Source organism: Octopus bimaculoides, chromosome 4 (assembly GCF_001194135.2).
Source record: "Octopus bimaculoides isolate UCB-OBI-ISO-001 chromosome 4, ASM119413v2, whole genome shotgun sequence".
NCBI lineage: Eukaryota > Metazoa > Mollusca > Cephalopoda > Octopoda > Octopodidae > Octopus > Octopus bimaculoides.
The window spans coordinates 105,378,428-105,395,145 of NC_068984.1; the positions used below are offsets into that span (position 1 = coordinate 105,378,428).

The following is a 16,718-nucleotide window of genomic DNA, read 5'->3' on the forward strand; positions in this document are numbered from 1 at the left end:
TATATATATATATATATATATATATTTGTGTGATTTGTACAGTTTCCCGTAAACCTCTACATTTAAACTTCCTCTCCACATTTATTTTGATAATCTTAACAGATTTCCTCCCATTGTCTTTTAACATAATTTTCTAATTTATTTATCTTTCTTAAGAAACAATTTTATAAAATAGACTACATGTTATTCCTTTTCATAGCTTTATAAACTCCAAGCTTTATTAGCTTTAACTTAATTACATAATTAAAAACAAACACTAACAGAACAAACCGTCACATCCGTTTCGGCTAGATTTCTTCTCTCTCTATATTTCTGTATAAGATGCTTGCAAAATAAACTTATTTAATTTTAAAGTTGTTTATCTGAATCAATAAACTAGCTTAATTTGTTATTTTTCATTTATTTAAATTAAAATCGTGAAAGTTTTCTTGCTATTGTTGTCGTAAAGGAGAAAACGGTGTAAACTTAAAATAATACCCCATAAATATATTGTCTGAAATGGGGTCACATAATTCTAACAGTTATAAGAATACATTTGATGTGTTATTGTCCCTGTATATTATTTACTCAAAAACCTGTCCTGCATGTATAAGACAGCTTTGTAGAACAATATATACTCATACATTACGCACATTTACAGATAATATAGACATTTAGTAATACTAACTAGGTTATTAGTATTCTCCGCTGAAGGTTTTCATTTTTTCTTCTAGTTTTGCTTTAGGAATTTATTCAATAATAATGAAAAAAATTACTATCGATTTTTTTTTCTTTTTGTTGTGTTTATGTTTTTCTGCATTCGAGTATAGGAATTTCGTCCCAAAACCAAACGCAATATTTCAAATTATGTAAAACAATATTGATTTATATTTTGGTGAGATAGGAAAAGCTTGACTGACGTTTATTTCAGTTCAGGTGTCCTTCGTGATTATGTGAATAAATTAGATTGCTACAGAAGTCCATAGCATTTTTGACAAAGTAATGAAAACACCAGGAAGAAGAAAAAGAAAAAAAACAAAAGCAAGAGTAGGTGAATATTATTCATATTACTGCCCCACATTGATGTGGTCCATGTTTTAACCTGAATATCTTTTGGAAAAACGTGGGTGGCACTGTATTCTGGAGAATTACAGGGTGGACTTTGGGAATAGTTATCACTACGTCATGGGGAAAGAAAAGGACAAGGAATTGGAGTGAGGTGAGAATTACAATTTGCGTTGCATGAAACACATGAATAGTAACAACAGAAAAAGAGTGGAGTAAAGAACTCTGATAGTTTTAGTTCTTTGGAGGAAGGTTTGGCATCTGGGAGGTTAGACTAGTAAGGAGAGATGAGTGTGAAGGGAGAAGGTAAATGACTGAGTAGCTCAGAACTTTGTTGGTCAGTCAATCCTGACTGAACAGACCTGTGATTAATCGTAATCAAGCCATGATATTTTAGGGGTAAGCTAGTGAATAAATCTTTACTGATCATTCAATTGGCTCTCTTTCAGATGTTGTATTGAATGTTTGTGTGTGTGAATGGCAGTAGCACTATTCTGCAGATGTGAACAATACTCCATTGTAAGTCTTGAACCTTGTAGAGAGTTAGAAACTGTTAGAGGATGAATGGTTTTGTGGCTTTAATCTTCTAGCAACCCTCGAGATGGCCAACTCCTGTCAAACTGTCCAAACCATGCCAGCATGGAGAACAGACATTAGATGATGATTGTTTATTTTTAGAATGATATTGTAGGATAGGTATGAATGGATCTGGCTGGTTTGAACATAAAACGGGTTGAATATTTGGGCCAGAGATGGCTGGTTTAAATTCTTAAGAGTTAAAGAGGAATCACAGTCCCAGTGATGCAGTTTTTGGTTTTGTTGCATGAGAGATCATTCAAAACTGAAGCCTTGAATTTGTAGAAACTTTCAGATGTTTTGTTGTATGTTTATAATTGGTGAGGGTGAGATATTAGGATTCCTTAGATTTGTATCATGATTGAGCTATGTGGATGTTTAATAGGGAGAAAGACTAGATTGTCATTTCTCCTTGAAAGATTCTTACAAAGTCTTTCCTTATGCATTTTATATGTAATGTCTGATATGGAGTACTTGAGTTGCATGTGGATGATCATCGTGCAGAATGTTACGGAGGAATTTGTTTATTTTACATCTGTTTTTCTATGTTAGCATGGATTGAATAATATATTATTCAGGCCTTGTTTTTCACTTAGACTCTCTTCCTGTTGCTAATTGTTACCTGTCTTTCAAGAAAGGAGTCTTTTATTTTACACATCTATTAAGGTGTGAAGTAAGCAACAAATTGCTGATTGAAGTAATAACAACAATATTCATAGTGACTGTTGTAGAGTGCAGATGTAAAGAAACGTACTAAGGCACACCCACACACACACACACAATGGCTAATTTCCAAAATTTGAAGCCATTATCTCTATTAATACACTAAGGCCAAATGCACCTCCTAAGAATGGATCAGTATTGTGGGAACCCAAAGAAAACAGTGAGCTGCACAAGTCCAGTGTCCACTCCTTGCTTTCATTCCCAGCAGACCACCAGTACCCAACCTGCCACAGAACATTCTGAGCATACATTGGCCTGATCAGTAACAGTTGGTCACACTGTGATGCATCTTCTCCCTTGTGATGTTCTGGTCATCGTTGACAACGGATGAACATTATAAAGGAGTGTGTGTCAGAAGAGACATAAAGTTAGTCATTAATAAGCAGAACAAAGAATATGGGGTAACATCAAAGTTTGTAGAATGTGGGTTGGAGAGAACCCCAGTTGTGTGGTCTTACAAGAAGCTTCTAATCCAAGAAACAAGAGATGACTGTTGTTGTTTATTATCCAAGTCATCCCCGGTCAAGCAGACATATATTTTTAGCCATTCCAGTATAGCCATTCTAATTTTTTTGTATATTCATGACTTCATTATCATGTTGTCCATGACTACTTCATTCAATGTGTCCTTCCTTTCTGTATGATGGCAGGGTTAGATTTTTGTTATGACTGTTACTTCTAGAAGCTCAAGGGACACATAGACTCCTTATGCGACCAAGCGATTAAGGTGATGGACTATTAACCCTCCAGGAGAGATAGATTAAAACTATAGGTGAGCAACATTTTTTTGTGGTTTTGTCAGAAGAGGAAGGGCAATTCCCATTACCTCTTCATAGTCTCTAACACCAGTTGGGGGAGGGAGGAATTTGTCTTCACACTGGAGACCTGTGTTGAATTCTTGCAGTAGATGGGGTTCCATTGAAGCACCCTAGTGGTGATATTAAACTGGGCAACAGATTAACCTACTGCTCAAGAACAGGAATGGCTGCTCTTACAGGCTTCTGCACAGTTTCTTTCTGTTAAATATCCACATAGTTTTGGTTGATGTGAAGCTACAGTATTTATGCGAACCCCATAATTGTGAAGCAAACATTGTAATTATACAGCCAAACTTGAACACATTTGGTGATGTAAACAGCAAATACAGAGATGTTTTCAGTTATTAACTTAGCTGCTTTGGTTGGGGAGTGATGAACAGGAAATTTTTGTAAAGCAGAGATCCTGTTGGCAAGGGATCAAAAGTCTCTATTTGCAATTTGAGATCCTTGAAAGCCCTCTAAAGTGTGTGATATTTACTTTTGTGAGTAAAAGCCTCTCAGTAGTTGTGGGTAATTTTTGCCCATGTCCTGTGAAGTACTCAATGCGGTTGGCATTGGAAAGTATATCAAGCTTTTGAAACCATACCAAAATGAAATTAAGAGCATGATACAGTGTTTGAACTCATTGCATCTTGTTAAACTGTCCAACTAGCATAGAAGTTGGATGTCAAAAGATGATGAAATGATAATGAATTGTAGGCAGTGTTCTGTTCTCATACTGTGACAAGACCTATCTCTCTCATTCCAGTTTAAAGTGTATTGGAAAGAGTTGGGGCATGTATCCAAGAAAGTGTGGTGAAGAGTGGGGCTAATTCTGATGCATGTTGGTTATCATTACTGTTTTTTTTATCATGTTTGTATGGATTGGATGAGCCTTTTCCAGCACAGCATCTCATCACTTGTTGTTATCTCATATCATCTTTGTGAGGTTCAGCTTCCTGAAGTCTGCTGTCATTACTTTATCTCCATGTGTTTCTCAACCCCTGGTTCTTTCCACTTAGATTGTTTGAGTATTCTTTTTTACATAACTAACATACAAACACAGTCTTCTCTCTTGCACATTAGTACTGATTCCTCTTATACCCAGATTTTCTCTCAGCTCATTTGTGCTCCAATGTTCCTTCACACAACGATCCAGTAGAATGAGGTTAATTTCTTTCCTGCCTTTGTACATCATCTGCAGTTAGTGCTTCATTTTACTACAGTGCAGTATCACACTTTATACACAAGCATCTTGCAGTTTGCATTTCACTTAGAGAAAGAACTCCTTTGTTGCCAGCAGAGCTGATAGATATCTGAACTCTTTACTATTTTGGTTACTATTTTTTGTAACACATACCTCATGTTATCTCAGCTCTGCTTTTGTTGCTGAGGTAATAAAAGCTGTCAACTACTTCTAGGAAGCCAACAGAGCCTTTGAAAGAATTTATTTTATTAGCACTTTCACTACTAATTACTGCAGTACATTTGCTTCGTACAAATTTCTTCTTTGGAATTACATGATTGTAAAACAAAACTTCTTAACCTCATGGCCATATCAGTACCCATTTATAAAATTTATTTTCATAAAATCTATGATGTCTAGAAAGTCTTGGTTTAACATGTGCTTTATTTCTTCTTTGTTGACTTACCTTCATTTAACTTCATTATGAATTTGAAAATCTATGTAGCTTAATGCATTTAAAAAATTTTTTATTTTTAGGTAAATTCCATCATGGAAGATTCTTCAGCTGGTTCTGTCCAGGAAGGAGAAAATCTTAATGATTTGCAACATTACTTAGTGAACTTTAATAAAGAAATTGGAGCGGATGTACCAACAGAATTGGATGATACAACAGTTCATGTGACAAGCAGAGAACATGATGCTGTTTTCATTTCTACCACAGAAACTACGTCTCCAGTTGTAGAAGGCACAGAAATTGTCAGTATGCAAGAATATTATACACCACCAACTGCAATTCTAAATACAGAAACAGATGCTGCTGATCAGATATCTTGTGTTGAAACAGTTCAAGGACATTCAACAATAGAACTAGATGCTGCAGAAGCAGAGATTGTACATAAAATCTCAGATATTGTGCAAAATGATCATCTCTCTGCTGTTCATGCTCAGCTTGCAGAGTTATCTGGGAACCAAATTCAAGAATCTGGTTTTATTAATGGCTCTGAAATTACTGCAGAAGCATTTGCAAATAGTGAAAATGAGATTAATCGAATAATTCGTGTGGTCTCTGTAGGTGGAGAAAAACACATGCATATCGAAGAAGCAAGTTTACAAGTTGTATCTGAGGATTCTTCAAATCAACAAATACTTTCTTCTGGTGATTTAGGGGTTCAGCAAATATCTGTTGATGACAGTCAAATAGTAACTGGTGAAGATACACAAACTATTATACGTCAAGATATTGATGGTACCAACCCCGTGGCTGTTCTTGCCTCTGTAGCAGCTAATACTATGTGTGCTTCAAGTCACTTGCAAGCAATGCCTGTCGGTTCACTACCCACTGAAATTCACAATGCACAATTAGTTGCACTTCAGAATTCAGAAGACAGTTCTCAACCCCAGCTTGTTGCAGTTCAGTCTGCAGATGGTGTTACCTCAGAAACATTGCACGTAATTGACAATTCTCAGGTTTCTTCTTCCAACTCCTTCATTTTGCCCACAGCTGGCACAAATTACCAAACAGTGACTATTATGCCTTCTGATGGCAGTCGGAATGGGGAATTTAGTTATGTATTTATTGTGTCACAGGGTGATGGGGATAAAGACTTATCTGTGTATGATTTCAAAGAAGAACCACGGGAAATCACAGATGAAATTATTGAAGAAGATGGCACCACAAAACGAATTTTGAAAATAACTCCTAAAAAACTGTTCCAAACAAATCCAGCACAGTTAATGTGTCAGTACTGTAATTATACAAGTCCTAAACGATATCTATTGACTCGGCACATGAAATCACATTCTGAAGATCGACCACACAAGTGTGATGTTTGTGGGCGTGGTTTTAAAACAATGGCATCATTACAAAACCACCGAAACACTCACACTGGAACTCGACCCCACAAATGTAAACAGTGCCATGCAGCATTTACCACTTCAGGAGAACTTGTGCGTCATGTAAGATATCGTCATACATTTGAAAAACCTCATAAATGTTCTATGTGTGAGTATGCTAGTGTTGAACTGAGTAAGTTAAAGAGACACATGAGATCGCATACAGGAGAAAGGCCTTATCAATGTCAACACTGTTCGTATGCATCTCCTGACACTTACAAATTAAAGAGACATTTACGGATACACACTGGTGAAAAACCATATGAATGTGACATTTGCCATGCTAAATTTACACAAAGTAACTCTCTCAAAGCTCACAAGCTGATTCATTCTGGCAATAAACCTGTATTTCAATGTAATCTGTGCCCTACAACATGTGGACGGAAAACTGATCTTAAAATTCACATTCAAAAACTCCATACATGTGAAAAGCCACTTTGTTGTCGTAAATGTGGAAAAAATTTCCTTGACCGGTATTCCTATAAATTACACATGAAAAGTCATGAAGGGGAAAAATGTTTCAAGTGTAATCGTTGTGACTATGCAGCTTTATCTCAGCGTCATTTAGACAACCATTTACTTACTCATTCAGGAGAGAAACCTTTTGAATGTAATGAATGTGACCAGTCTTTTAGGCAAAAACAACTTCTAAAACGACACAAGAACCTCTATCATACACCTAATTATACTCCACCCAGGCCTAAGGAGAAAACTCATGAATGTTCAGAATGTGATAAAAGTTTTGCCCACAAGGGTAATTTAATGCGACATCTCTCTTACCATGATTCAGAGGATGAGGCACTTCAGAAGGATCCTTTAAATAAACTGTCCCCCAGCCCCCATGTTCACCTCACTGCTCAGCAGTTGTTACAAAGTAGTTTAATATCTGATCTCCGAGAAGGCAAACTGGGTCCAGGGCGTATACCCCAAGTTGTTCTTGTGCATCCAGATGGTCGTGTTGAGGAAGTCACTTCTAAATTACAAAAAGTGCAGGATGCTGACCAAACAGCAGCAACATTTAGTTCTCATAACCAAGAAAAGAATATGGATGATATTTTTTTAGCTATGGAAGTCACTGCTGAAGCAATGAACAATGCTGGTACCTCGACTTTAAATTCTGATGGGATTCAAATTTTGAATACATCTGACGCTATTAATGGAATAGCAGAAGTTAGTCAGGTAAGAATCAGATTTATTCTTATTTTCTCTTAGAGATCATTTCCTTATATATATATGTGACCTGTGGTCAATTCTCTCTTTTTCACTCCAGCCACTGTGAAGGCGAGACGAACTGTTTTTTCTCCGTCCAGCTTCATCATATCACTAGCGTTCAATATCAGATTCGCATTTGGCCCTACAGCTTTTTAATGTTGTTTTCACTGTCCATTTTTTCCTGTCTTGGTTTGTGTTTGCCACCTTGGAATCTTCTGTTTAGTGGGTCGATCCACTACTCAGGAAGATACTATTCTAGAGTGCATTCTGCCTTATCTTCGAAACGCCTAGTTAGAATAGAGGCAGCTGATGAAGGAATAATTCCAAGTGGCTATCTGTTTTCCTATGTGTTTGTTCCGTTGTCTGTAGTTCATTTTTCTAACGTCCTGTACCCTGATATGCATCTATATACACATGTAGATGTAAGTATGTACATATATGTGTGTATACATGCATATATATTCTTTGTATTAAATATATGTATATATATATATATTTCTGTGTAGTTAAAAAGCTTGCTTTCCAGCTACATGGTTTTGTGTTCACTACTACTGCATAGAACCATTGGCAAGGGTCTTCTATTCTAACCCTGGGCTGACCCAAGCTTTGTGAATGGATTTGGTAGACAGAAACTTAAAACAACCTATTTTGTGTGTATGTATGTATGTGTGTGTGTTTGTTAGTGTCTCCTTGACATCATGTGATAGTTATAGATGTGTGTCACCTGCATACAAGCACCGTTCGTCATTTCTAATCTCTGTGGAAACATATTTTGCCATGGGGGAAATGTTACCATACTTGGAAACAGGTGAGGGTTGGAAACAAGAAGGGCATTCAGTTATAGAAAATCAGCCTCAACAAATTCCATATAACTCATGCAAATTTGGAGAAGTGGATGTTAAAGCAATGGTTTACACACATGCACACACACACACACACACACACACACACACACACACACACACACACACACACATACACACACATGCTCACATATTTATATATGTGTTTGTGTCTCCTTGTCTTGATATCACATGACAATTGTCAACAAACATACAAACATTACTATCATAGTAGTGTCTTCCATTTGCAGTCTTCCATGATTGTGTTGTTCATGTTCAAAGGACATGGGGGAATATTACCTTGCTTGGAAATACGTGTGGGTTAGTGACAAGAATAACATCCAGCTATAGAAGATCTGTTTCAATGAATTTTCATGCAAGCATGAAAAATTGGACATTAAGATGATGATTATGAGGAAGAGGTGAAGGAGATTCATTACAGATAACATTAAAAAAAAAAATAAAGGTTTTTAAGTTAAGTGCTGAATGGCTGTCATTAGCTGATTTCAGTTTCATGTATTAAGCGATAAGTTTTGAGATTTTTATATAAGTTTAGTGGTTATATAACCCTTTCAAACATTTGTCAACCTGTAAGATGTTGGAGTTATTTTTTTCTTTTGTTGCATTCTGTGGTATGACCAGATTTTTCATGGTCTTCCAGCCATGTAAGTAGCTCATCATCTGATTTATCCAATCTATACTTTGTGTAACTAAAGTTTACTATGGTGTATCCTATTCATCCAGTTATGATTGAGCACAAATGATTAGAAAATTTATCATTTGTATATAAGTTTGAAGTGAATGCAGGGATGCATCACAGGTCGTCAGTATTAAGCTCATTGATATTTATAGTTGTGATAAGGTGGTAAGCTGGCAGAATTGTTAACACACCAGGCAAAACACTTAGTGGCATTTTGCCCAGCTTTATATTCTGAGTTCTAATTCTGTTGAGGTCAACTTTGCTTTTCATCCAAATGGGGTCAATAAAATAGATGTGAATATCAGAATGACAAAGGCAATGCATTTAATGAGGTGGAAACAGGACAATGGCTAATTGTAAGAAGTGTTGAAGTGGACTGTATTAAGTATACAATAAGTACTGATGCAGTGGTGTGAGAAGGTTATTCATTAACCCTTTAGCAATCAGATTACTCTGTCAAATGTAATGCTTATTTATTCACATTATTTTGAATTAATCATGCATTATATTTTAGCATTGAGGTTTTGATGATGTGATTGTTTATTTTTAGAATGGCATTGTAGGGTAGGTGTGATAGGTTGGATCTGGTCAGTTTTAACACAAGTAGAATGTTTGGGCCAGATATGGCTGGTTTAAATACTAAAGGGTTGATATGGAAGCAATATTTAAGTGTAAGGTGTGATGGGTGGGAGGGGATAGAAGTAGTGATGGATGATGTGAAGAGAAATGAGATAAGATGTTTTGAGTCATGCAATGAGGAAGGAAGAAAATTAAAACCACAATAATACTAAGTGCTCATTTCACAAATCTTCCATATGTTGAAGTGCCTGGTGTATATTAGTGGAAGCATATATGGCATTTATATCCACCATTCCTTTGTTATTGGATAGTATTTTTGTTCTGGCTAGTAATAGGACTTATATGTTTTACAGAATGTCAAGGACAGGTCTTATTTGAAGTAAAGTGTCATAATGTTTTTCTCCATATACTGATGAGCTATTACTGTCTTGTGGAAGTAAATACTGACCCAACTTTAAATACTGTGTTCCTTTATGATACAGGAAGTATATAGTTACCAAAGAGTTCGTTTGTACTCTGGTAGTAGGTACTCAAGATAGCTTCCTAAAACTCATTATTATATTTACTGGAATGTTACCCATGTTACCCATCATATGTGGAGTTGTGTGGCTCAGTGTTTAGAGGGTGTTGCATTCATAATTGTAAGATTGTGGTTTTGATTCCTAGATTGGGTGATGCATTGTATTCTTGAGCAAAGCACTTCATTTCACATTGCTCCAGCCCACTCAGCTAGCAAAAATGAGTAATCCTGTGACAGACTGGCATCCCATTTCAGGATCTGTAATATAAATGCTACAGAATCTGGAAAACTAGCCTTATGAGCCAACGATTCCGAAGCAACTTTGATTTTTTTTTTTCTCATTATATGTCAAGTAACTATTAATGCTATCAGAAGATATGGCACACATACAATAATTATTAATCAACTTTTATTTTCTTGGTGTTTATACAAAATGAGGAAATGAATACTAATTTAAAAAATATGTTACCTTAAAATAAAATTTATTAGTAGCTTGCTTCTCAACTACATGGTTTTGGGTTCAGTCCCACTGCGTGACACCTTGGGCAAGTGTCTTCTATAGCCTGGGGCTGCCAGAGCCTTGTGAGTGGATTTGGTAGATGGAGATTAAAAGAAGCTAATCATATATATATGTATGTGTTTGTGTTTGCTTGTTCCTCTACACTTTTGACAACCAGTGCTGGTGTATTTACACCTCCGTAACTTAGCAGTTGGCAAAAGAGACTGATAGAAAGACAAGTAAGACCATAACTCGTGGCCTTTACCAGGGTGTAGCCAGCCCACTTATGCGTACCTTTCCTTCCTTGGACACAAAACTCTGCTTGTGAAGACCTGTTGAGGCAAGTGAAATCGAAATTGAATTCGAAATCGAACCAAATTTGACGACCGGCACCCATAACTCGTGGCCTTTACCAGGGTGTAGCCAGCCCACTTATGCGTACCTTTCCTTCATTGGACACTAAACTCTGCTTGCGAAGACCTGTTGGGGCAAGTGAAATCGAAATTGAACCAAGTTCGATGACTGGTACCCATGCCAGTAGTGCGCTCACAGCACCATCCGAGCAGGATCACTGCCAGAGCAGCTGTCTGGCTTCCATGTCGGTGGCATGTAAAAAAACACCATTTGAGCATGGCCATTGCCAGTACTGCTTGACTGGCCCTCGTGCCGGTGGCACATAAAAGTACCCACTACACTCTCGGAGTGGTTGGCATTAGGAAGGGCATCCAGCTGCAGAAACTCTGCCAGATCAGATTGGAGCCTGGTGCAGCCACCTGGTTCGCCAGTCCTCAGTCAAATCGTCCAACCCATGCTAGCATGGAAAGCAGACGTTAAACGATGATGATAACATATGATACATGTTTAACATATGATACACAGTATGTCTGCGATAGGATTTCCTCTTAGACAAAAGCCATAGTATAATGCCTGTCAGTGATGTTTGACACATAGGTGACTATTTTAATTTAATGCTATTTCAGTTGCATACACCAAGTATATAAATGTATACATTGGGTTGGTGCATAATTAACTGTTTTTTATTCTAAATTTTAAATAAAACTGTTGTAAATCATATTATAAAATGGTTGTTAATTTTGCACCAATCCAATATATATATATATAAATATAAAAGAAAAGAAAATGGAGATTAGGAAATTAATAATTATGGAACCAGTATTTCCTTGGATGCAACCATCCTTTCATGAGGTTAACATAATTAGATATATATATATATACACGCACATACATACATGTTGTGATGAGTAAATTGTCACCATTTTATAGTTTTAATTTTGTGCATGCACATTGTTTGTTTTTGATTTTGTTGGCTACACAGTATAGTAGGGTCAGTTGGGCACCTTCTGTAAGTAAAAACAACACCATGATGTAATTCATGTTGCAAGAAATTTGGAAACAGCATGCTGTGCTGCTTGGCATTTGTGCCGCAAGCTCCAATTCGAACAGATGGTGAACACAGAAAAACCGTTGGCTTGCCGTGTTCCCAAAACATGTACTGAGAGTGATAAAAATTAAACATCCTGTCAACATCATGGTGTTTGGAGTAATCACTAGTGATGGCGATGTTATACCTCCATTCATCTATCCACACAGCCTCAGACTCAGTATGAAGGGCTACATCAAATGCCTGCTCTGAGTCAAGAGGGTGGCTGCTGGAAGATCCTATGTTTGGCAACAGGATTCTGCACCATGTCACACAAGCAGGAGAACCCAGTCATGGCTGTCAGACAATTTCTGCAACCACATCACCCCTAACATCTGGCCACCTAACTCCCCAGACTGCAACCCCCTTGATTATTATGTGTGGGGTACAGTTGAGTGAGAGACCAACAAACTCCTTGTAACACCAAAGATGAACTGAAGGCATTGACCATGACAATGACTTGACTCAACAGGATATTTTTATGTAATTTTGGTAAATATATCTGTTAAAATGAAATGTCAGTGTTATTTTCATTTTTACATAATTTAGACATTATATCCACTGCATCCTGTATATATATATAAAGTTTATTGAAACTCAAGTCATAAAATAATTCAGTTTTAGTAAACCATATGCTCTACAATATGTATTAAGCACTCATCTGTCATTTGCCCAGCACACTTGAATGTTTGCTTAAGAAGCCTGCTTCCCAACCACATGGTTCCAGGTTCAGTCTCACAGTGTTGCACCTTGGACAGGTGTCTTCTATTGTAGCCTTGGATTGAGCAAAACCTTGTGAGTGGATTTGGTAGACAGAAAATGAAATAAAGCCCATCATATATATATTGGGTTGGCAAGAAAGTAATTTTGGTTTTTTAGTGTGAAATACAAAGAACGAACTTTAACCAATTATATATTTTCTATTTTGTTCGATGACCTTTTGCCATCTTTCCGGCAACTTCGTGATTCTACACTCATAAAACGTCTGGTCCTTATCAGCCAAAAACTGAAGCAAGTGTGATTTCGCCATTATTGAAAGTTTTACCATTCAAAGAATTTTGTAAACTTCAAAATAAATGGTAATCTGATGGTGCAAGGTCAGGGCTATATGGTGGATGTGACATCACTTCCCAACCAAGCTCCAGTAGTTTTTCATGAGTTAGCAGAGACATGTGTGGTCTAGCATTGTCATGGTGGAACATAATTCCTTTATGATATGCCAATTCTGGCCATTTTTCTTTGATTGCTTCCTCCAGTTTCAATAGTTGTTGATAGTAAACATCTGGATTGATCATTTGGTTCCTTGAAAGCAGCTCAAAATACACAACACCTTTGTAATCCCACCAAATTGACAGCATGTGGTTTGTGCTTGTTCATTACGCTTGGACTATGATTGTTTTCAATTGATGTTGTTGTAGACAATCCATTTTTCATCACCAGTGATGACTCGTTTCAAAAAAGGTTGATTTCATTGCATTTGAGATGCATATTGCAAATGTTGATTTGTTGTGTTAAGTGAATCTCTTTCAATTTATGTGGAACCCCAAATATCATGCTTCTTAATGAGTCCAAGGCATTTTAAGTGATTTTCAATTGTTGAGTGTGATACATTAACTTCTCTGCAATCTCTTGCACAGTTATATGACAATCAGATTCAATTATGGCTTTGATTTGGTCATCATCAACTTCAGTAGGTTGATCTGAACGTTGGTCATCTTTGAGTGAAAAATCTCCAGAACAGAATTTTTAAAACCATTTCTGACAAAAATCATTCAAAAAAATTGTAACTGTATCTATTTGTGAAAAACGAAACTACTTTCTTGCCAATCCAATATCTGTGTGTGTGTGTGTCTGTGTGTTTGTGTCCCCGTGTCCTTGTGTTTGTGTTTGTGTTTGTCCCCCACCACTGCTTTACAACTGGTGTTGGTGTGTTTATGTCCCCCGTAACTTAATGGTTTTGCAAAATAGACAGAAATAATGTGCCAGGCTTAACAAAAAATAATTACTGGGGTCAGTTCATTTGACTAAAAATTCTTCAAGGTGGTGCCCCAGCATAGCCGTAGTCTAATGACTGAAACAAGTAAAAGATACATTATATATATATATGCGTGTGGTAAGAAGCTTGCTTCCCAACCACATGGTTCCGGGTTCAGTCTCACTGTGTGGCACCTTGGGTGAGTGTCTTTTACTATAGCTTTGGGCCGACCAAAGCCTTGTGAGTGGATTTGGTAGATGGAAACTGAAAGAAGCCCATCATATATACATTTGTGTGTCTGTGTTTGTCCTCCACCATTGCTTGACAACTGATCTTGGTGTGTTTACATCCCCGTAACTTACCGATAAAATAAGTACTAGGCTTACAAAGAATGAGTCCCAAGGTTGATTTGTTCTACTAAAGGCAATGCTCCAACATGACCACAGTCAAATGATTGAAACAAGTAAAAGATTAAAAGAATATATCAGAACTTGTCCTAATTAATTGTCATGAACAAAAATTGATGTCGGTGCCACATACAGGGTTTATTTGTAATGGTTTACAAGAGAGGGAAAAGAAATGTAAACAATGGATAAATGAGTTATGGACTTAATGGTCCTTGGGTACCTCTTGTTGAAATATCGGACTTGACATTGAACATATGATTCTGCTGCTTGTATTTTTCATTTACTGCTGCTTCAGTTTTTCAAAAGTATTTAAAATTGTAAGTTGCTATTACTGTATATGAAGTGCTACTATCCATTTATTTAAGAGTAAAATGTTGTAGAAAAGAGAATAAGAATAATGTGGAAGAAATTTTCAGAAAGAAAGAATTCAAACAATTCTTATTTCATCAATTGTTGGTTGAGGAACAATAGAGAGAATCCCTTTGTTGCTAGCAGCTGTAACAACTACTTGAACTCTTCTCTTCCTGTTCTCTGTTTGGCTCCTATGCTTTTGGAACATGCTCCTCCTGTGCTGATTAGGTCACTTACATAAAGGAAGCTATCAACTATTTCTGGACAGTCATCTCTGCTTTTGAAAGAATTGGTTTTATGGATGTACTTGTTATTAATTATTCCTACATATCTTCTGCATACAAAATATTTCTGTGTGAGTCTAAATGTGGTCTTATTCTGCACCCATAGTTGATAATGGGTGTCTTTATGGTATTTCTATATATTGAACCTAATAGCAGTAGAGTCTTGTATTCTTTCCTGCTAATTGAATTCTAGGTTTCCATGTTAGGAATTTCTTCTCTGATTTTTTGACAGTTTCACCTTTAAGAACTATACCACTGGCATGCAGGAGTTCTTGGGAACAGTCAGTCTTGAACACTTCTGTTATGGCCTGGAGGACTATACTAAATGAGAAGAGGTTGAGACCTGAACATTGATAGACCCTTACCTGCATGCTATATTCCTCCCTAAACTCATTTTACTGTTCTTTCTCTTTGCTGACAGTATCTCTGTACATGAGTATATGGCATTCACAAGCTACTTATCTACAACTAGTTTTCTTAACCCATTTAATACCAACCTGCCTCATTGCTCCTGGTTCTACCATACAAACTTCCTGTTTTAAAGTGATCTAACTTAAAATCCTTTTGTTTCAAAAGCCAGTTTAATAATGAGCATGTTATTTTACTAAATTCTTCATTATTTTAAAAATTAATTACAACAAAGGCCATGTATTTCAAAACGGATATGGGAACGAAAGGGTTAATCAACACTGGACTGCAGAATGTAGTTTGCTGTCAGAGACTGTCTCCAGGTCATCAAATGTTGCATAGAATGGCTTTTTGTTCCCTTCCAGACACAAACCCAAACTGTGTCTTGTCTAAACTGATCTCCTTTCTAATTAGTTGTGCTAGAATTCTTTTTGTTATTTTTCCTTATCTGGCCTATCAGTTTGGTGTGCCTGTCATTGCTCCTTTCACAAAAAAATTTCTTTTTCTTGTATCAGTTGATAAAAATATTTTGCCAGTTATTGGCAAAATATTTGAGGTACTGAATTGACTATGAGTAATGAATTTGTTCCTACTTTGCTAGATATTTTCAGTGTCTCAGTGGCTTTCACTGATGGACCAGCTATTTTCTCTGACTTCATTTCAACAATATAACTATTTCAGTAACTGGTCTTTTGGTTGGATCCCATTTCAGTTCCTGGTTCCCCTCTTGAGTCTAATTGAGATCATCTATATCTCTTTCTCACTTATTCCCCTCTTCTTGTAGCAATTCTATACTACTTTTCTCACAATAAGAATGAAGGCTATTGTTACATAAACACTTCTCACAAACATCCTAATGCATACTGATGCACAGCTTTTCAAGCCAGAACACTTCATGTCTCTGAGCTTCAGATTACAGAATGTTGGCAGACCTCTTACTGAATACATTTTTCTCTACCTCTCTCTCTCCCCTCTCTCTAGGACTGTAAACAAACAGGAAACAACTTCTATCTCATTCCAGGGTGAAAAACTAGAGGTAGTTGATAGCTTCCGCTATCTGGGCAACCAAGTTAGTAGTGGAGGTGGGTGCGCTGAAAGTGTAGCTGCTAGAATAAGAATAGCCTGGGCAAAGTTTAGAGAGCTCTTACCCCTGCTGGTGACAAAGGGACTCTCACTCAGAGTAAAAGGCAGACTGTATGACGCATGCGTACGAACAGCCATGCTACATGGCAGTGAAACATGGGCTGTAACTGCTGAGGACATACGTAAGCTCGCAAGGAA

The 16,718-nt window shown here is 36.8% G+C and overlaps 1 protein-coding gene across 2 annotated transcripts in view; it reads left to right on the forward strand.

Annotated features, from left to right (window-relative positions):
- The window catches only part of LOC106872728 (zinc finger autosomal protein), a 22,558-nt gene extending 15,112 nt beyond the window's left edge, over positions 1-7,446 (forward strand). For both annotated transcript variants that reach the window (XM_052967344.1, XM_052967343.1), the window contains exon 2: positions 4,864-7,446. In XM_052967344.1, coding sequence (XP_052823304.1) covers positions 4,876-7,431 — 2,556 coding nt within the window. In that variant the 5' untranslated portion in view covers positions 4,864-4,875 and the 3' untranslated portion in view covers positions 7,432-7,446. The remainder of the gene's footprint in view (positions 1-4,863) is intronic.
- The last annotated feature ends 9,272 nt before the right edge of the window (positions 7,447-16,718 follow it).